The sequence below is a fragment of the Oncorhynchus gorbuscha genome, linkage group LG10 (genome assembly GCF_021184085.1).
Source record: "Oncorhynchus gorbuscha isolate QuinsamMale2020 ecotype Even-year linkage group LG10, OgorEven_v1.0, whole genome shotgun sequence".
Lineage (NCBI taxonomy): Eukaryota > Metazoa > Chordata > Actinopteri > Salmoniformes > Salmonidae > Oncorhynchus > Oncorhynchus gorbuscha.
This window is the reverse complement of record NC_060182.1, coordinates 3,747,242-3,769,138: the sequence shown is the minus strand read 5'-3', so window position 1 is coordinate 3,769,138 and position 21,897 is coordinate 3,747,242. Positions and strand designations below refer to the sequence as shown.

The 21,897-nt window shown below is 44.3% G+C and overlaps 1 protein-coding gene across 1 annotated transcript in view; it reads right to left on the bottom strand.

Moving 5' to 3' along the window:
- Positions 1-3,956: 3,956 nt before the first annotated feature.
- Positions 3,957-21,897, bottom strand: part of LOC124045459 (transcription factor E3-like) — a 36,007-nt gene continuing 18,066 nt past the window's right edge. Inside the window, exons 5-9 of the mRNA XM_046364764.1 lie at positions 20,993-21,116; positions 17,795-17,851; positions 17,610-17,685; positions 15,226-15,394; positions 3,957-4,829 (exon numbers count right to left, since the gene is read on the bottom strand). Coding sequence (XP_046220720.1) covers positions 4,371-4,829; positions 15,226-15,394; positions 17,610-17,685; positions 17,795-17,851; positions 20,993-21,116 — 885 coding nt within the window. The 3' untranslated portion in view covers positions 3,957-4,370. The remainder of the gene's footprint in view (positions 4,830-15,225; positions 15,395-17,609; positions 17,686-17,794; positions 17,852-20,992; positions 21,117-21,897) is intronic.

The following is a 21,897-nucleotide window of genomic DNA, read 5'->3' as shown; positions in this document are numbered from 1 at the left end:
GGAGGCAGGAACACAGAGGCAGGAACACAGAGGAGGCAGGAACACAGAGGAGGCAGGAACACAGAGGAGGCAGGAACACAGAGGCAGGAACACAGAGGAGGCAGGAACACAGAGGCAGGAACACAGAGGAGGCAGGAACACAGAGGCAGGAACACAGAGGCAGGAACACAGAGGAGGCAGGAACACAGAGGCAGGAACACAGAGGCAGAAACACAGAGGCAGGAACACAGAGGCAGGAACACAGAGTGATAAAACCTTGTAGATTAAAGTTGAGAGCCACTCTTAACGTTCTTGCTATTGAGGACTATAGAACAATGTGCCGACAAAACACAGTATTGTAACTGTTTAGTCTACTCTACGGCTGGCTGCTCAGCCTAGTTTTCCTGAGTGACTCTTGACACACTTGAATAGCATACCAACACACAACATTCAACTGGATTATACAACATGTAAATAAAAGGTCATTAGAAATGGCACCCTATGAGAGAATCCTGTTCATTTACTACAGCTCTGCGTTCAACACCATTGTCCCCTCCAAGCACTTTCCTCTGTAACTTGATCCTGGACTTCCTGACGAGCCGATCCCAGGTGGTGAGTGTAGGCAACATCATCTCCGCTATGCTGACTCTCAACATGGGGGGGTGGCACAGGGCTGTGTGCTTAGTCCCCTCCTGTACTCCCTGTTCACCCACGACTGCGTGGCCACGCACGACTCCAACAATGAGTCAGCCTACAGGGAGGTCAGAGACCTGGCAATGTGGTGCCGGAAACAACAACCTCTCCCTGAATGTCGGTAAGACCAAGGAGCTGATCGTGGACTACAGGAAACAAAAACGCCCTCATCCACATCGACGGGGAACAAGAACGCCCTCATCCACATCGACGGGGAACAAGAACGCCCTCATCCACATCGACGGGAAACAAGAACGCCCTCATCCACATCGACGGGGAACAAGAACGCCCTCATCCACATCGTCGGGGAACAAGAACGCCCTCATCCACATCGACGGGAAACAAGAACGCCCTCATCCACATCTACGGGGAACAAGAACGCCCTCATCCACATCGTCGGGGAACAAGAACGCCCTCATCCACATCGACGGGGAACAAGAACGCCCTCATCCACATCTACGGGGCTGCAGTGGAGCAGGTAGTCAAGCTTCATACTCCTCGGTATCTAAATCACGAAAAATGGTCCAAAACACACACGTACAGTCGTGAAGAAGGCGCGACAGCACCTCTTCCCCTACGTGGTATGGCAATAGCACCGCCCTCGATCGCATGGCACTACAGAGGGTGGTGAGGACAGCCCAGTACATTGGGGCCCAGCTCCCTGCCATCCAGAACCTCTATATCAGAGGGTGGTGAGGACAGCCCAGTACATCACTGGGGCCCAGCTCCCTGCCATCCAGAACCTCTATATCAGAGGGTGGTGAGGACAGCCCAGTACATCACTGGGGCCCAGCTCCCTGCCATCCAGAACCTCTATATCAGAGGGTGGTGAGGACAGCCCAGTACATCACTGGGGCCCAGCTCCCTGCCATCCAGAACCTCTATATCAGAGGGTAGTGAGGACAGCCCAGTACATCACTGGGGCCCAGCTCCCTGCCATCCAGAACCTCTATATCAGAGGGTAGTGAGGACAGCCCAGTACATCACTGGGGCCCAGCTCCCTGTCATCCAGAACCTCTATATCAGAGGGTAGTGAGGACAGACCAGTACATCACTGGGGCCCAGCTTCCTGCCATCCAGAACCTCTATATCAGAGGGTAGTGAGGACAGACCAGTACATCACTGGGGCCCAGCTTCCTGCCATCCAGAACCTCTATATCAGAGGGTAGTGAGGACAGACCAGTACATCACTGGGGCCCAGCTCCCTGTCATCCAGAACCTCTATATCAGAGGGTAGTGAGGACAGACCAGTACATCACTGGGGCCCAGCTCCCTGCCATCCAGAACCTCTATATCAGAGGGTGGTGAGGACAGCCCAGTACATCACTGGGGCCCAGCTCCCTGCCATCCAGGACCTCTATATCAGAGGGTAGTGAGGACAGCCCAGTAGATCACTGGGGCCAAGCTTCCTGCCATCCAGTACCTCTATATCAGAGGGTAGTGAGGACAGCCCAGTACATCACTGGGGCCCAGCTTCCTGCCATCCAGGACCTCTATATCAGAGGGTAGTGAGGACAGCCCAGTACATCACTGGGGCCCAGCTCCCTGCCGTCCAGGACCTCTATATCAGAGGGTAGTGAGGACAGCCCAGTACATCACTGGGGCCCAGCTCCCTGCCGTCCAGGACCTCTATATCAGAGGGTAGTGAAGACAGCCCAGTACATCACTGGGGCCCAGCTCCCTGCCGTCCAGGACCTCTATATCAGAGGGTAGTGAGGACAGCCCAGTACATCACTGGGACCCAGCTCCCTGCCGTCCAGGACCTCTATATCAGAGGGTTTGTCGTCAAAGACCTCAAGCCACAGACTATTATCTCTGCCGCATCAGGTCTGACAACAACAGGCTCCTGAACAGCTTCTATCCCCAAGCAATACGACTGATAAACAGTCTCTATGCACAATGTCCCAGGGCCCTGTTTAGTCTACACACTGTCACTCCAACACATAATATACATGTATAGTGACTCAACACACCCGCACTCACATACAAGCTGCCACTACTCTGTTTATTATACATCCTGATGCCTAGTCACCTTCCCCCTATACACATCTACCTCCATCACTCCAGTATCCCTGTCCCCTATACATATCTACCTCCATCACTCCAGTATCCCTGTCTCCTTCCCCCTATACATATCTACCTCCATCACTCCAGTATCCCTGTCTCCTTCCCCCTATACATATCTACCTCCATCACTCCAGTATCCCTGTCTCCTTCCCCCTATACATATCTACCTCCATCACTCCAGTATCCCTGTCTCCTTACCCCTATACATATCTACCTCCATCACTCCAGTATCCCTGTCTCCTTCCCCCTATACATATCTACCTCCATCACTCCAGTATCCCTGTCTCCTTCCCCCTATACATATCTACCTCCATCACTCCAGTATCCCTGTCTCCTTCCCCCTATACATATCTACCTCCATCACTCCAGTATCCCTGTCTCCTTCCCCCTATACATATCTACCTCCATCACTCCAGTATCCCTGTCCCCTATACATATCTACCTCCATCACTCCAGTATCCCTGTCTCCTTCCCCCTATACATATCTACCTCCATCACTCCAGTATCCCTGTCTCCTTCCCCCTATACATATCTACTTCCATCACTCCAGTATCCCTGTCCCCTATACATATCTACCTCCATCACTCCAGTATCCCTGTCACCTTCTCCCTATACATATCTACCTCCATCATAATTACTATTCACAGAACTATAAAATTTAAAACATAGTTTCGTATCTAAGTAACGTGTATCTTTACATGTAGTCTACAATTCATGTTGGATCTTTTAATGCTATAGAACAGCTCAACTCCATATATCTATCTATTCTATTTAGTTATTTTTTTATTTTACACGCATGGAGATAAAATATTTGGAATGGATTCCGTCATCACCACAGGGACCCGGAATTATCTCTACACATTCTAGTCTAGAATAAACTAAAATTAGGGTTGCAAAAATTCCCTTCAGATTTCCCATGTTTGTTTTTTTCTTTTCTTAGAGAAATCCCAGTTGGGAAGAACCAGAAGACAATGAGCAGTAAATCCTGAACCCTCTCCTGCTGAATACCCCCCCCCCCCCAAAGACTCTCCTGTAAATCTGAAAGGATGGAGGATTGATATAAACACTCTGGTATGATTCTACTGGGATGTTTTGCCATGTTTACTATTTTCCAAATCTCTCAGATCTATAATATATAATAATAATAATATAATAATAATATCTAAGATATATAATATATATATATAAAAATAATATATAATATAATAATAAGATCTACATGAACTGTCTAAGGGTATAGGGTTTAGTCTAGGGTGTAGGGTCTAGGAGTTGGTTTGGGACTCAACTCCAGTCACAGGTCTTCCTCCATGCTGATTATGTTCCTCCCCAGCAGTGTAGGGTCTAGGGTGTAGGGTCTAGGAGTTGGTTTGGGACTCAGCTCCAGTCACAGGTCTTCCTCCATGCTGATTATGTTCCTCCCTAGCAGTGTAGGGTCTAGGGTGTAGGGTCTAGGAGTTGGTTTGGGACTCAGCTCCAGTCATAGGTCTTCCTCCATACTGATTATGTTCCTCCCTAGCAGTGTAGGGTCTAGGAGTTGGTTTGGGACTCAGCTCCGGTCACAGGTCTTCCTCCATGCTGAATGTGTTCCTCCCAAACAGTGTAGGGGCTAGGGTGTCTAGGGTCTACATCAGTCACAAATCTTCCTCCATGCTGAAGCTGCTCCTGCGACTAGAGGTCTTGGAGACTCCCGGGGAGACGGAGGAGAGCAGGGGGTCTCTGCCCCCAACAGAGGACATCCCCAGTCCCCTGTCGTCCATCAGGATGTCCCCCAGACCCATGTCCGGCAGCAGGGAGGCGTGGAAGGCTGCGGCCGACGGGTCATCCAGGTCAGAGAAGCTCAGAGAGTCCAGATCCAAGGGGCTGCCCATTGTCATCAGACCAACCGGAGAGGCCGAGGGGGGTGGAGACAGGAAGGAGGGGGAGGCGGCCTGGAGGCCTTGGCCACCACTCAGGGAGAGGAGGGTCCTGGAGAGGGCGTCGCCCGTGCTGGGGTCCAGGGACTGTGATAGGCTTAGGTGTGAGGAGGAGCTGCCTTGGGAGGAAGAGGCGGGGGTGGAGAGGCCATGGAGGCGGGCCTGCATCTCAAGCTCCTGTGGAGAGAAACAACAGACAACAATAGTCAACACTTAAACTATTGGCGTTAAGCCTAAGAACAGCCCGTAGGTATGATTATTAATGCACAGGGTCTCATGCCTTATTACTTTATTGCTTAATTATAGTACAGTAGAAATAGTAGATGCCCTGGAACACTGCCCTGGGGGATGCCAGCGTTGATAGATTTTTCCCTAAGACAATTTACCATTTACCTTCCAAAGAGTTAATTACCAGACTTCCTTGCTGTACACTGATTGACTTTGTAAAATGAGGAAAATCTTTCTAGCTTGATTTCATAACAGTAGGATTGGTCTGGTCTTCATCTCCTTAGCCCCAACCCTTCCCTCCCAGTCTCCCGACCCCTTCCCTCCCAGTCTCCCGACCCCTTCCCTCCCAGTCTCCCGACCCCTTCCCTCCCAGTCTCCCGACCCCTACCTCCCCAGTCTCCCGACCCCTTCCCTCCCCAGTCTCCCGACCCCTTCCCTCCCAGTCTCCCGACCCCTTCCCTCCCAGTCTCCCGACCCCTTCCCTCCCAGTCTCCCGACCCCTTCCCTCCCAGTCTCCCAACCCCTTCCCTCCCAGTTTCCCGACCCCAACCCTCCCCCAGTCTCCAGACCCTAACCCTTCCCCCAGTCTCCAGACCCTAACCCTTCCCCCCAGTCTCCAGACCCTAACCCTTCCCCCAGTCTCCAGACCCTAACCTTCCCCCAGTCTCCCGACCCTAACCCTTCCCCCCCAGACTCCCGACCCTAACCCTTCCCCCCCAGTCTCCCGACCCTAACCCTTCCTGTCAGTATTACCTGTATGGTTAAGTTACTGTCAGTATTACCTGTATAGGTAGGTTACTGTCAGTATTGCCTGTATAGGTAGGTTACTGTCAGTATTGCCTGTATAGGTAGCAGTAGGTTACTGTCAGTATTGCCTGTATAGGTAGCAGTAGGTTACTGTCAGTATTACCTGTATAGGTAGCAGTAGGTTACTGTCAGAGTTACCTGTATAGGTAGCAGTAGGTTACTGTCAGTATTACCTGGATAGGTGTGTTACTGTCAGTATTACCTGTATAGGTAGCAGTAGGTTACTGTCAGTATTACCTGTATAGGTAGCAGTAGGTTACTGTCAGTATTGTACCTGTACAGGTAGCAGTAGGTTACTGTCAGTATTACCTGTATAGGTAGGTTACTGTCAGTATTACCTGTATAGGTGTGTTACTGTCAGTGTTACCTGTATAGGTAGCAGTAGGTTACTGTCAGTATTACCTGTATAGGTAGGTTACTGTCAGTATTACCTGTATAGGTAGCAGTAGGTTACTGTCAGTATTACCTGTATAGGTAGCAGTAGGTTACTGTCAGTATTGTACCTGTATAGGTAGCAGTAGGTTACTGTCAGTATTACCTGTATAGGTAGCAGTAGGTTACTGTCAGTATTACCTGTATAGGTAGCAGTAGGTTACTGTCAGTATTACCTGTATAGGTAGCAGTAGGTTAGTCAGTATTACCTGTATAGGTAGCAGTAGGTTACTGTCAGTATTACCTGTATAGGTAGCAGTAGGTTACTGTCAGTATTACCTGTATAGGTAGCAGTAGGTTACTGTCAGTATTACCTGTATAGGTAGCAGTAGGTTACTGTCAGTATTACCTGTATAGGTAGCAGTAGGTTACTGTCAGTATTACCTGTATAGGTAGCAGTAGGTTACTGTCAGTATTACCTGTATAGGTAGCAGTAGGTTACTGTCAGTATTACCTGTATAGGTAGCAGTAGGTTACTGTCAGTATTACCTGTATAGGTAGCAGTAGGTTACTGTCAGTATTACCTGTATAGGTAGCAGTAGGTTACTGTCAGTATTACCTGTATAGGTAGTGGTTACTGTCAGTATTACCTGTATAGGTAGCAGTAGGTTACTGTATTACCTGTATAGGTACTGTCAGTATTACCTGTATAGGTAGCAGTAGGTTACTGTCAGTTACCTGTATAGGTAGCAGTAGGTTACTGTCAGTATTACCTGTATAGGTAGCAGTAGGTTACTGTCAGTATTGTACCTGTATAGGTAGCAGTAGGTTACTGTCAGTATTACCTGTATAGGTAGCAGTAGGTTACTGTCAGTATTGTACCTGTATAGGTAGCAGTAGGTTACTGTCAGTATTACCTGTATAGGCAGTAGGTTACTGTCAGTATTACCTGTATAGGTAGCAGTTACTGTCAGTATTACCTGTATAGTCTGTCAGTATTACCTGTATAGGTAGCAGTAGGTTACTGTCAGTATTATAGGTGTATAGGTAGGTTACTGTCAGTATTACCTGTATAGGTAGGTTACTGTCAGTATTACCTGTATAGGTAGCAGTAGGTTACTGTCAGTATTACTGTATAGGTAGCAGTAGGTTACTGTCAGTATTACCCGTATAGGTTACCTGTATAGGTAGCAGTAGGTTACTGTCAGTATTACCTGTATAGGTAGCAGTAGGTTACTGTCAGTATTACCTGTATAGGTAGCAGTAGGTTACTGTCAGTATTACCTGTATAGGTAGCAGTAGGTTACTGTCAGTATTACCTGTATAGCAGTAGGTTACTGTCAGTATTACCTGTATAGGTAGCAGTAGGTTACTGTCAGTATTACCTGTATAGGTAGCAGTAGGTTACTGTCAGTATTACCTGTATAGGTAGCAGTACTGTCAGTATTACCTGTATAGGTAGCAGTAGGTTACTGTCAGTATTACCTGTATAGGTAGCAGTATTACCTGGTTACTGTCAGTATTACCTGTATAGGTAGCAGTAGGTTACTGTCAGTTTACCTGTATAGGTAGCAGTAGGTTACTGTCAGTATTACCTGTATAGGTAGCAGTAGGTTACTGTCAGTATTACCTGTATAGGTAGCAGTAGGTTACTGTCAGTATTACCTGTATAGGTAGCAGTAGGTTACTGTCAGTATTACCTGTATAGGTAGCAGTAGGTTACTGTCAGTATTACCTGTATAGGTAGCAGTAGGTTACTGTCAGTATTACCTGTATAGGTAGCAGTGTCAGTATTACCTGTATAGGTAGCAGTAGGTTACTGTCAGTATTACCTGTATAGGTAGCAGTAGGTTACTGTCAGTATTACCTGTATAGGTTAGGTTACTGTCAGTATTACCTGTATAGGTAGCAGTAGGTTACTTCACCTGTATAGGTAGCAGTAGGTTACTGTCAGTATTACCTGTATAGGTAGCAGTAGGTTACTGTCAGTATTACCTGTATATGTAGCAGGGTTACTGTCAGTATTACCTGTATAGGTAGCAGTAGGTTACTGTCAGTATTACCTGTATAGGTAGCAGTAGGTTACTGTCAGTATTACCTGTATAGGTAGGCTACTGTCAGTATTACCTGTATAGGTAGGTTACTGTCAGTATTACCTGTATAGGTAGGTTACTGTCAGTATTACCTGTATAGGTAGGTTACTGTCAGTATTACCTGTATAGGTAGGTTACTGTCAGTATTACCTGTATAGGTAGGTTACTGTCAGTATTACCTGTATAGGTAGGTTACTGTCAGTATTACCTGTATAGGTAGGTTACTGTCAGTATTACCTGTATAGGTAGGTTACTGTCAGTATTACCTGTATAGGTGTGTTACTGTCAGTATTACCTGTATAGGTTTACTGTCAGTATTACCTGTATAGGTAGGTTTACTGTCAGTATTACCTGTATAGGTAGCAGTAGGTTACTGTCAGTATTACCTGTATAGGTGTGTTACTGTCAGTATTACCTGTATAGGTAGCAGGTAGGTTACTGTCAGTATTACCTGTATAGGTGTGTTACTGTCAGTATTACCTGTATAGGTAGCAGTAGGTTACTGTCAGTATTACCTGTATAGGTAGCAGTAGGTTACTGTCAGTCTTACCTGTATAGGTAGCAGTAGGTTACTGTGTATTACAGTATTACCTGTATAGGTAGCAGTAGGTTACTGTCAGTATTACCTGTATATATAGCAGTAGGTTACTGTCAGTATTACCTGTATAGGTAGCAGTAGGTTACTGTCAGTATTACCTGTATAGGTAGCAGTAGGTTACTGTCAGTATTACCTGTATAGGTAGCAGTAGGTTACTGTCAGTATTGTACCTGTATATGTAGCAGTAGGTTACTGTCAGTATTACCTGTATAGGTAGCAGTAGGTTACTGTCAGTATTACCTGTATAGGTAGCAGTAGGTTACTGTCAGTATTACCTGTATAGGTAGCAGTAGGTTACTGTCAGTATTACCTGTATAGGTAGCAGTAGGTTACTGTCCGTATTACCTGTATAGGTAGCAGTAGGTTACTGTCAGTATTACCTGTATATGTAGCAGTAGGTTACTGTCAGTATTACCTGTATAGGTAGCAGTAGGTTACTGTCAGTATTACCTGTATAGGTAGCAGTAGGTTACTGTCAGTATTACCTGTATAGGTAGGCTACTGTCAGTATTACCTGTATAGGTAGGCTACTGTCAGTATTACCTGTATAGGTAGGTTACTGTCAGTATTACCTGTATAGGTAGGTTACTGTCAGTATTACCTGTATAGGTTTACTGTCAGTATTACCTGTATAGGTAGGTTACTGTCAGTATTACCTGTATAGGTTTACTGTCAGTATTACCTGTATAGGTAGGTTACTGTCAGTATTACCTGTATAGGTAGGTTACTGTCAGTATTACCTGTATAGGTAGGTTACTGTCAGTATTACTTGTATAGGTAGGTTACTGTCAGTATTAACTGTATAGGTAGGTTACTGTCAGTATTACCTGTATAGGTAGCAGTAGGTTACTGTCAGTATTACCTGTATAGGTAGCAGTAGGTTACTGTCAGTATTACCTGTATAGGTAGGTTACTGTCAGTATTACCTGTATAGGTAGGTTACTGTCAGTATTACCTGTATAGGTAGGTTACTGTCAGTATTACCTGTATAGGTAGGTTACTGTCAGTATTACCTGTATAGGTAGGTTACTGTCAGTATTACCTGTATAGGTGTGTTACTGTCAGTATTACCTGTATAGGTAGGTTACTGTCAGTATTACCTGTATACGTAGCAGTAGGTTACTGTCAGTATTACCTGTATAGGTAGGTTACTGTCAGTATTACCTGTATAGGTAGGTTACTGTCAGTATTACCTGTATAGGTAGGTTACTGTCAGTATTACCTGTATAGGTAGGTTACTGTCAGTATTACCTGTATAGGTGTGTTACTGTCAGTATTACCTGTATAGGTAGGTTACTGTCAGTATTACCTGTATAGGTAGGTTACTGTCAGTATTACCTGTATACGTAGCAGTAGGTTACTGTCAGTATTACCTGTATAGGTAGGCTACTGTCAGTATTACCTGTATAGGTAGCAGTAGGTTACTGTCAGTATTACCTGTATAGGTAGGTTACTGTCAGTATTACCTGTATAGGTAGGTTACTGTCAGTATTACCTGTATACGTAGCAGTAGGTTACTGTCAGTATTACCTGTATAGGTAGCAGTAGGTTACTGTCAGTATTACCTGTATAGGTGTGTTACTTTCAGTATTACCTGTATAGGTAGCAGTAGGTTACTGTCAGTATTACCTGTATAGGTAGGTTACTGTCAGTATTACCTGTATAGGTAGGTTACTGTCAGTATTACCTGTATAGGTAGGTTACTGTCAGTATTACCTGTATAGGTGTGTTACTGTCAGTATTACCTGTATAGGTGTGTTACTGTCAGTATTACCTGTATAGGTAGGTTACTGTCAGTATTACCTGTATAAGTAGGTTACTGTCAGTATTACCTGTATAGGTAGGTTACTGTCAGTATTACCTGTATAGGTGTGTTACTGTCAGTATTACCTGTATAGGTGTGTTACTGTCAGTATTACCTGTATAGGTGTGTTACTGTCAGTATTACCTGTATAGGTGTGTTACTGTCAGTATTACCTGTATAGGTGTGTTACTGTCAGTATTACCTGTATAGGTAGGTTACTGTCAGTATTACCTGTATAGGTAGGTTACTGTCAGTATTACCTGTATACGTAGCAGTAGGTTACTGTCAGTATTACCTGTATAGGTAGGTTACTGTCAGTATTACCTGTATAGGTAGGTTACTGTCAGTTTACTGTCATATAGGTTAATTCAGTATTACCTGTATACGTAGCAGTAGGTTACTGTCAGTATTACCTGTATAGGTAGCAGTAGGTTACTGTCAGTATTACCTGTATAGGTAGGTTACTGTCAGTATTACCTGTATATATAGCAGTAGGTTACTGTCAGTATTGCCTGTATAGGTAGCAGTAGGTTACTGTCAGTATTACCTGTATAGGTAGCAGTAGGTTACTGTCAGTATTACCTGTATAGGTAGCAGTAGGTTACTGTCAGTATTGTACCTGTATATGTAGCAGTAGGTTACTGTCAGTATTACCTGTATAGGTAGCAGTAGGTTACTGTCAGTATTACCTGTATAGGTAGCAGTAGGTTACTGTCAGTATTACCTGTATAGGTAGCAGTAGGTTACTGTCAGTATTACCTGTATAGGTAGCAGTAGGTTACTGTCCGTATTACCTGTATAGGTAGCAGTAGGTTACTGTCAGTATTACCTGTATATGTAGCAGTAGGTTACTGTCAGTATTACCTGTATAGGTAGCAGTAGGTTACTGTCAGTATTACCTGTATAGGTAGCAGTAGGTTACTGTCAGTATTACCTGTATAGGTAGGCTACTGTCAGTTTACCTGTATAGGTAGGCTACTGTCAGTATTACCTGTATAGGTAGGTTACTGTCAGTATTACCTGTATAGGTAGGTTACTGTCAGTATTACCTGTATAGGTAGGTTACTGTCAGTATTACCTGTATAGGTAGGTTACTGTTATTACCTGTATAGGTAGCTGGTTACTGTCAGTATTACCTGTATAGGTAGGTTACTGTCAGTATTACCTGTATAGGTAGGTTACTGTCAGTATTACCTGTATAGGTAGGTTACTGTCAGTATTACCTGTATAGGTAGGTTACTGTCAGTATTAACTGTATAGGTAGGTTACTGTCAGTATTACCTGTATAGGTAGCAGTAGGTTACTGTCAGTATTACCTGTATAGGTAGCAGGTTACTGTCAGTTACCTGTATAGGTAGGTTACTGTCAGTATTACCTGTATAGGTAGGTTACTGTCAGTATTACCTGTATAGGTGTGTTACTGTCAGTATTACCTGTATAGGTAGGTTACTGTCAGTATTACCTGTATAGGTAGGTTACTGTCAGTATTACCTGTATAGGTAGCAGTAGGTTACTGTCAGTATTACCTGTATAGGTAGGCTACTGTCAGTATTACCTGTATAGGTAGCAGTAGGTTACTGTCAGTATTACCTGTATAGGTGTGTTACTGTCAGTATTACCTGTATAGGTAGGTTACTGTCAGTATTACCTGTATAGGTAGGTTACTGTCAGTATTACCTGTATATGTATGTTACTGTCAGTATTACCTGTATACGTAGCAGTAGGTTACTGTCAGTATTACCTGTATAGGTAGCAGTAGGTTACTGTCAGTATTACCTGTATAGGTGTGTTACTTTCAGTATTACCTGTATAGGTAGCAGTAGGTTACTGTCAGTATTACCTGTATAGGTAGGTTACTGTCAGTATTACCTGTATAGGTAGGTTACCGTCAGTTTTACCTGTATAGGTGTGTTACTGTCAGTATTACCTGTATAGGTGTGTTACTGTCAGTATTACCTGTATAGGTAGGTTACTGTCAGTATTACCTGTATAAGTAGGTTACTGTCAGTATTACCTGTATAGGTAGGTTACTGTTACCTGTATAGGTGTGTTACTGTCAGTATTACCTGTATAGGTGTGTTACTGTCAGTATTACCTGTATAGGTGTGTTACTGTCAGTATTACCTGTATAGGTGTGTTACTGTCAGTATTACCTGTATAGGTGTGTTACTGTCAGTATTACCTGTATAGGTAGGTTACTGTCAGTATTACCTGTATAGGTAGGTTACTGTCAGTATTACCTGTATAGGTGTGTTACTGTCATTACCTGTATAGGTAGGTTAATGTTAGTATTACCTGTATACGGCAGTAGGTTACTGTCAGTATTACCTGGTTACTGTCAGTATTACCTGTATACGTAGCAGTAGGTTACTGTCAGTATTACCTGTATAGGTAGGTTACTGTCAGTATTACCTGTATTACAGTATTACTGTATACGTAGCAGTAGGTTACTGTCAGTATTACCTGTATAGGTAGCAGTAGGTTACTGTCAGTATTACCTGTATAGGTAGGTTACTGTCAGTATTACCTGTATAGGTAGCAGTAGGTTACTGTCAGTATTACCTGTATACGTAGCAGTAGGTTACTGTCAGTATTACCTGTATAGGTAGCAGTAGTATTACCTGTATAGGTAGCAGTAGGTTACTGTCAGTATTACCTGTATAGGTAGCAGTAGATTACTGTCAGTATTACCTGTATACGTAGCAGTAGGTTACTGTCAGTATTACCTGTATAGGTAGCAGTAGGTTACTGTCAGTATTACCTGTATAGGTAGCAGTAGGTTACTGTCAGTATTACCTGTATACGTAGCAGTAGGTTACTGTCAGTATTACCTGTATAGGTAGCAGTAGGTTACTGTCAGTATTACCTGTATAGGTAGGTTACTGTCAGTATTACCTGTATAGGCGTGTTACTGTCAGTATTACCTGTATAGGTAGCAGTAGGTTACTGTCAGTATTACCTGTATAGGTAGCAGTAGGTTACTGTCAGTATTACCTGTATACGTAGCAGTAGGTTACTGTCAGTATTACCTGTATAGGTAGGTTACTGTCAGTATTACCTGTATAGGTGTGTTACCTGTATACGTAGCAGTAGGTTACTGTCAGTATTACCTGTATAGGTAGGTTACTGTCAGTATTACCTGTATACGTAGCAGTAGGTTACTGTCAGTATTACCTGTATAGGTAGGTTACTGTCAGTATTACCTGTATAGGTAGGTTACTGTCAGTATTACCTGTATACGTAGGTTACTGTCAGTATTACCTGTATAGGTGTGTTACTGTCAGTATTACCTGTATAGGTGTGTTACTGTCAGTATTACCTGTATAGGTGTGTTACTGTCAGTATTACCTGTATAGGTAGCAGTAGGTTACTGTCAGTATTACCTGTATACATAGCAGTAGGTTACTGTCAGTATTGCCTGTATAGGTAGCAGTAGGTTACTGTCAGTATTACCTGTATAGGTAGCAGTAGGTTACTGTCAGTATTACCTGTATAGGTAGCAGTAGGTTACTGTCAGTATTACCTGTATAGGTAGGTTACTGTCAGTATTACCTGTATAGGTAGGTTACTGTCAGTATTACCTGTATAGGTAGGTTACTGTCAGTATTACCTGTATAGGTAGGTTACTGTCAGTATTGCCTGTATAGGTAGGTTACTGTCAGTATTACCTGTATAGGTAGCAGTAGGTTACTGTCAGTATTACCTGTATAGGTAGCAGTAGGTTACTGTCAGTATTACCTGTATAGGTAGCAGTAGGTTACTGTCAGTATTACCTGTATAGGTTAGGTTACTGTCAGTATTACCTGTATAGGTAGCAGTAGGTTACTGTCAGTATTACCTGTATAGGTAGCAGTTTACTGTCAGTATTACCTGTATAGGTGTAGGTTACTGTCAGTGTATAGGTAGCAGTAGGTTACTGTCAGTATTACTGTGTATTACCTGGTGTTATTACCTGTATAGGTAGGTTACTGTCAGTATTGCCTGTATAGGTAGGTTACTGTCAGTATTACCTGTATAGGTAGCAGTAGGTTGCTGTCAGTATTACCTGTATAGGTAGCAGTAGGTTACTGTCAGTATTACCTGTATAGGTAGCAGTAGGTTACTGTCAGTATTACCTGTATAGGTAGCAGTAGGTTACTGTCAGTATTACCTGTATAGGTAGCAGTAGGTTACTGTCAGTATTACCTGTATAGGTAGCAGTAGGTTACTGTCAGTATTACCTGTATAGGTGTGTTACTGTCAGTATTACCTGTATAGGTGTGTTACCTGTATAGGTAGCAGTAGGTTACTGTCAGTATTACCTGTATAGGTGTTACCTGTATACGTAGCAGTAGGTTACTGTCAGTATTACCTGTATAGGTAGCAGTAGGTTACTGTCAGTATTACCTGTATAGGTGTTACCTGTATAGGTAGCAGTAGGTTACTGTCAGTGTTAGGTGTTACCTGTATAGGTAGGTTACTGTCAGTATTACCTGTATAGGTAGCAGTAGGTTACTGTCAGTATTACCTGTATAGGTGGTTACTGTTATTACCTGTATAGGTAGCAGTAGGTTACTGTCAGTATTACCTGTATAGGTAGGTTACTGTCAGTATTACCTGTATAGGTAGGTTACGGTCAGTATTACCTGTATAGGTAGGTTACGGTCAGTATTACCTGTATAGGTGTGTTACCTGTATACGTAGCAGTAGGCTGCGGTTGCTGTGCTCCAGTTTCCTCTGTCTGGTCTCCACCTCCTTGGCTCTCTGCTGCTCCTTCTGCAGCCTCCTAATGTAGTCCACAGACGCCTTCAGGATGGTGCCCTTGTTCCAACGCGTCTCCCTGTCTCCGTAGCAGGGGGATCAGTGAGGAGAAAGGAACAGCGGCATGATTAGATACTATGTTGTAGCAGGGGGGATCAGTGAGGAGAAAGGAACAGCGGCATGATTAGATACTATGTTGTAGCAGGGGGGGTCAGTGAGGAGAAAGGAACAGCGGCATGATTAGATACTATGTTGTAGCAGGGGGTCAGTGAGGAGAAAGGAACAGCGGCATGATTAGATACGAATAGTAGCGGGGGGAGGGGGTCAGTGAGGAGAAAGGAACAGCGGCATGATTAGATACGAATAGTAGCGGGGGGGGTCAGTGAGGAGAAAGGAACAGCGGCATGATTAGATACGAATAGTAGCGGGGGGGTCAGTGAGGAGAAAGGAACAGCGGCATGATTAGATACGGTAGCGGGGGTCAGTGAGGAGAAAGGAACAGCGGCATGATTAGATACGAATAGTAGCGGGGGGGGGGGGTCAGTGAGGAGAAAGGAACAGCGGCATGATTAGATACGAATAGTAGCTGGGGGGTCAGTGAGGAGAAAGGAACAGCGGCATGATTAGATACGAATAGTAGCGGGGGGGGTCAGTGAGGAGAAAGGAACAGTGGCAATTAGATACAGTAGCGGCAGTGATTGATTAGATACTATGTTGTAGCAGGGGGGTCAGTGAGGAGAAAGGAACAGCGGCATGATTAGATACGAATAGTAGCGGGGGTCAGTGAGGAGAAAGGAACAGCGGCATGATTAGATACGAATAGTAGCGGGGGGGTCAGTGAGGAGAAAGGAACAGCGGCATGATTAGATACTATGTTGTAGCAGGGGGATCAGTGAGGAGAAAGGAACAGCGGCATGATTAGATACAATAGATTGAGGAGAAAGGAACAGCGGCATGATTAGATACTATGTTGTAGCAGGGGGGTGAGGAGAAAGGAACAGCGGCATGATTAGATACTATGTTGTAGCAGGGGGGTCAGTGAGGAGAAAGGAACAGTGGCATGATTAGATACTATGTTGTAGCAGGGGGTCAGTGAGGAGAAAGGAACAGTGGCATGATTAGATACTATGTTGTAGCAGGGGGGTCAGTGAGGAGAAAGGAACAGCGGCATGATTAGATACTATGTTGTAGCAGGGGGTCAGTGAGGAGAAAGGAACAGCGGCATGATTAGATACTATGTTGTAGCAGGGGGTCAGTGAGGAGAAAGGAACAGCGGCATGATTAGATACTATGTTGTAGCAGGGGGTCAGTGAGGAGAAAGGAACAGCGGCATGATTAGATACTATGTTGTAGCAGGGGGATCAGTGAGGAGAAAGGAACAGCGGCATGATTAGATACTATGTTGTAGCAGGGGATCAGTGAGGAGAAAGGAACAGCGGCATGATTAGATACTATGTTGTAGCAGGGGGTCAGTGAGGAGAAAGGAACAGGGCATGATTAGATACTATGTTGTAGCAGGGGATCAGTGAGGAGAAAGGAACAGCGGCATGATTAGATACTATGTTGTAGCAGGGGGGTCAGTGAGGAGAAAGGAACAGCGGCATGATTAGATACTATGTTGTAGCAGGGGGGTCAGTGAGGAGAAAGGAACAGGAATTAGATACTATGTTGTAGCAGGGGGGTCAGTGAGGAGAAAGGAACAGTGGCATGATTAGATACTATGTTGTAGCAGGGGGTCAGTGAGGAGAAAGGAACAGCGGCATGATTAGATACTATGTTGTAGCAGGGGGGATCAGTGAGGAGAAAGGAACAGCGGCATGATTAGATACGAATAGTAGCGGGGGGGGGGCAGTGAGGAGAAAGGAACAGCGGCATGATTAGATACGAATAGTAGCGGGGGGTCAGTGAGGAGAAAGGAACAGCGGCATGATTAGATACTATGTTGTAGCAGGGGGGTCAGTGAGGAGAAAGGAACAGCGGCATGATTAGATACTATGTTGTAGCAGGGGATCAGTGAGGAGAAAGGAACATGATTAGATACTATGTTGTAGCAGGGGGGGTCAGTGAGGAGAAAGGAACAGCGGCATGATTAGATACTATGTTGTAGCAGGGGGTCAGTGAGGAGAAAGGAACAGGATGATTAGATACGAATAGGTGAACAGCGGCATGATTAGATACGAATAGTAGCGGGGGTCAGTGAGGAGAAAGGAACAGCGGCATGATTAGATACTATGTTGTAGCAGGGGGGATCAGTGAGGAGAAAGGAACAGCGGCATGATTAGATACTATGTTGTAGCAGGGGGGGGGCTACTCACGGGTCACTCGATTTGGGGATGAGAGCTCCCAGTTCCTTGATGCGATCGTTGATGTTGAACCTCCTGCGTCTCTCAACTAGGAACAGCCGTAACACATGTCAACATTATCACCAAGGTGGTCACCGACTGTTAAAACCTAAAAATACACTTAAATTATGGTATCCAAGTATTGTATTTATACTCACTCTGGTTATGATTGTCCTTTTTCTGTCGTTCCTTCATCATAGCTTTAGCCTCCACCTCTTGAAGACAACAATTTCAAAATCAACATTTAGCACGACGATATCAATATATTGCTGCTTGCTAAAATCAATAAAAACATACGATTTACAAACAGCATGTATGTTCAGAATGTCAAAAAAAAGTCATAAGATTATAGTTGGCAGAGATTTTACTCAGTGGGATGAAATTGTGAAACAGTGAAGAGGGAATCAGTGAGCAGGTTCAACGGAGGGGCTGTGAGGCAGAGCTTCTTTGTAATGAGGAACAGGCTGGGTTCAGGGTGTGACTGACTGACTGGACAGGGGAAGTTGGGGGTGAGCAATGCTGAGTAAGAACTTTAAATAAAGAGAGCGGGGGAGGAGAGAAAGAGAGAGACAGACACAGAAACAGGGACAGGGTATTACGTGGGAGAAATAGACAGTCAGAAAGTTGAGATCGAGACAGACAGACATTCAGAAAGTTGAGATCGAGACAGACAGACATTCAGAAAGTTGAGATCGAGACAGACATTCAGAAAGTTGAGATCGAGACAGACAGACATTCAGTCAGAAAGTTGAGATCGAGACAGACAGACAGTCAGAAAGTTGAGATCGAGACAGACAGACAGTCAGAAAGTTGAGATCGAGACAGACAGACAGACAGTCAGAAAGTTGAGATCGAGACAGACAGACAGACAGTCAGAAAGTTGAGATCGAGACAGACAGACATTCAGTCAGAAAGTTGAGATCGAGACAGACAGACAGACAGTCAGAAAGTTGAGATCGAGACAGACAGACAGACATTCAGAAAGTTGAGATCGAGACAGACAGACAGACAGTCAGAAAGTTGAGATCGAGACAGACAGACAGACAGTCAGAAAGTTGAGATCGAGACAGACAGTCAGAAAGTTGAGATCGAGACAGACAGACAGTCAGAAAGTTGAGATCGAGACAGACAGTCAGAAAGTTGAGATCGAGACAGATATTCAGAAAGTTGAGATCGAGACAGACAGACATTCAGAAAGTTGAGATCGAGACAGACAGACATTCAGAAAGTTGAGATCGAGACAGACAGACATTCAGTCAGAAAGTTGAGATCGAGACAGACAGACAGACATTCAGTCAGAAAGTTGAGATCGAGACAGACAGACAGACAGTCAGAAAGTTGAGATCGAGACAGACAGACAGACAGTCAGAAAGTTGAGATCGAGACAGACAGACAGACAGTCAGAAAGTTGAGATCGAGACAGACAGACAGACAGTCAGAAAGTTGAGATCGAGACAGACAGACAGACAGTCAGAAAGTTGAGATCGAGACAGACAGTCAGAAAGTTGAGATCGAGACAGACAGTCAGAAAGTTGAGATCGAGACAGACAGACAGACAGTCAGAAAGTTGAGATCGAGACAGACAGACATTCAGAAAGTTGAGATCGAGACAGACAGACAGTCAGAAAGTTGAGATCGAGACAGACAGACAGACATTCAGAAAGTTGAGATCGAGACAGACAGACAGACATTCAGAAAGTTGAGATCGAGACAGACAGACATTCAGAAAGTTGAGATCGAGACAGACAGTCAGAAAGTTGAGATCGAGACAGACAGACATTCAGTCAGAAAGTTGAGATCGAGACAGACAGACAGACAGTCAGAAAGTTGAGATCGAGACAGACAGACAGACATTCAGAAAGTTGAGATCGAGACAGACAGACAGACAGTCAGAAAGTTGAGATCGAGACAGACAGACAGACAGTCAGAAAGTTGAGATCGAGACAGACAGACAGTCAGAAAGTTGAGATCGAGACAGACAGACAGTCAGAAAGTTGAGATCGAGACAGACAGTCAGAAAGTTGAGATCGAGACAGACAGACAGAAAGTTGAGATCGAGACAGACAGACAGACATTCAGAAAGTTGAGATCGAGACAGACAGACATTCAGAAAGTTGAGATCGAGACAGACAGACATTCAGTCAGAAAGTTGAGATCGAGACAGACAGACATTCAGTCAGAAAGTTGAGATCGAGACAGACAGACAGACAGTCAGAAAGTTGAGATCGAGACAGACAGACAGACATTCAGAAAGTTGAGATCGAGACAGACAGACAGACAGTCAGAAAGTTGAGATCGAGACAGACAGACAGACAGTCAGAAAGTTGAGATCGAGACAGACAGACAGTCAGAAAGTTGAGATCGAGACAGACAGACAGTCAGAAAGTTGAGATCGAGACAGACAGTCAGAAAGTTGAGATCGAGACAGACATTCAGAAAGTTGAGATCGAGACAGACAGACATTCAGAAAGTTGAGATCGAGACAGACAGACATTCAGAAAGTTGAGATCGAGACAGACAGACATTCAGAAAGTTGAGATCGAGACAGACAGACATTCAGTCAGAAAGTTGAGATCGAGACAGACAGACAGACAGTCAGAAAGTTGAGATCGAGACAGACAGACAGACAGTCAGAAAGTTGAGATCGAGACAGACAGACAGACAGTCAGAAAGTTGAGATCGAGACAGACAGACAGACAGTCAGAAAGTTGAGATCGAGACAGACAGACAGACAGTCAGAAAGTTGAGATCGAGACAGACAGACAGACAGTCAGAAAGTTGAGATCGAGACAGACAGACAGACAGTCAGAAAGTTGAGATCGAGACAGACAGTCAGAAAGTTGAGATCGAGACAGACAGTCAGAAAGTTGAGATCGAGACAGACAGTCAGAAAGTTGAGATCGAGACAGACAGTCAGAAAGTTGAGATCGAGACAGACAGTCAGAAAGTTGAGATCGAGACAGACAGTCAGAAAGTTGAGATCGAGACAGACAGTCAGAAAGTTGAGATCGAGACAGACAGTCAGAAAGTTGAGACCGAGACAGACAGAAAGTTGAGATCGAGACAGACAGTCAGAAAGTTGAGATCGAGACAGACAGGACAGAAAGTTGAGATCGAGACAGACAGGACAGAAAGTTGAGATCGAGACAGACAGTCAGAAAGTTGAGATCGAGACAGACAGGACAGAAAGTTGAGATCGAGACAGACAGTCAGAAAGTTGAGATCGAGACAGACAGGACAGAAAGGTGATTATTGAGTGTGATTTAGAGAGGAACTAATTACAGACAGAAAGATCGACATACGGGCGAGAGTTTTTTGTGTGTGTGTTAAGTATGTTTTAGACTGGAATTATTTACCTGTACCGGTTAACTCAGTCTTGACGGTGTGCAGGTCAGCAGGACAGGAGTTGGAGACGGTGATGTTAGGAGCAGCCATCCCTCCGCTGCTGAACACATCCAGCATGTTTACTGACACCGGCATCTGCATACAACAACAACAGTCACAAGGTGTAAACAACAACAACATCATAAAACAAGCTTTCAGAGGTCATCAACAACTCCCAAATGCAGTACTAACGCAGCCAACTATCTCCTTCATCCAAACCAAATGTTATTTGTCACACGTGCCCGAATACAACAGGTACCTTACTGTGAAATGCTGAATACAACAGGTACCTTACTGTGAAATGCTGAATACAACAGGTACCTTACTGTGAAATGCTGAATACAACAGGTACCTTACTGTGAAATGCTGAATACAACAGGTACCTTACTGTGAAATGCTGAATACAACAGGTACCTTACCGTGAAATGCTGAATACAACAGGTACCTTACTGTGAAATGCTGAATACAACAGGTACCTTACCGTGAAATGCTGAATACAGCAGGTACCTTACCATGAAATGCTGAATACAACAGGTACCTTACCATGAAATGCTGAATACAACAGGTACCTTACCGTGAAATGCTGAATACAACAGGTACCTTACTGTGAAATGCTGAATACAACAGGTACCTTACTGTGAAATGCTGAATACAACAGGTACCTTACTGTGAAATGCTGAATACAACAGGTACCTTACTGTGAAATGCTGAATACAACAGGTACCTTACCGTGAAATGCTGAATACAACAGGTACCTTACTGTGAAATGCTGAATACAACAGGTACCTTACTGTGAAATGCTGAATACAACAGGTACCTTACTGTGAAATGCTGAATACAACAGGTACCTTACTGTGAAATGCTGAATACAACAGGT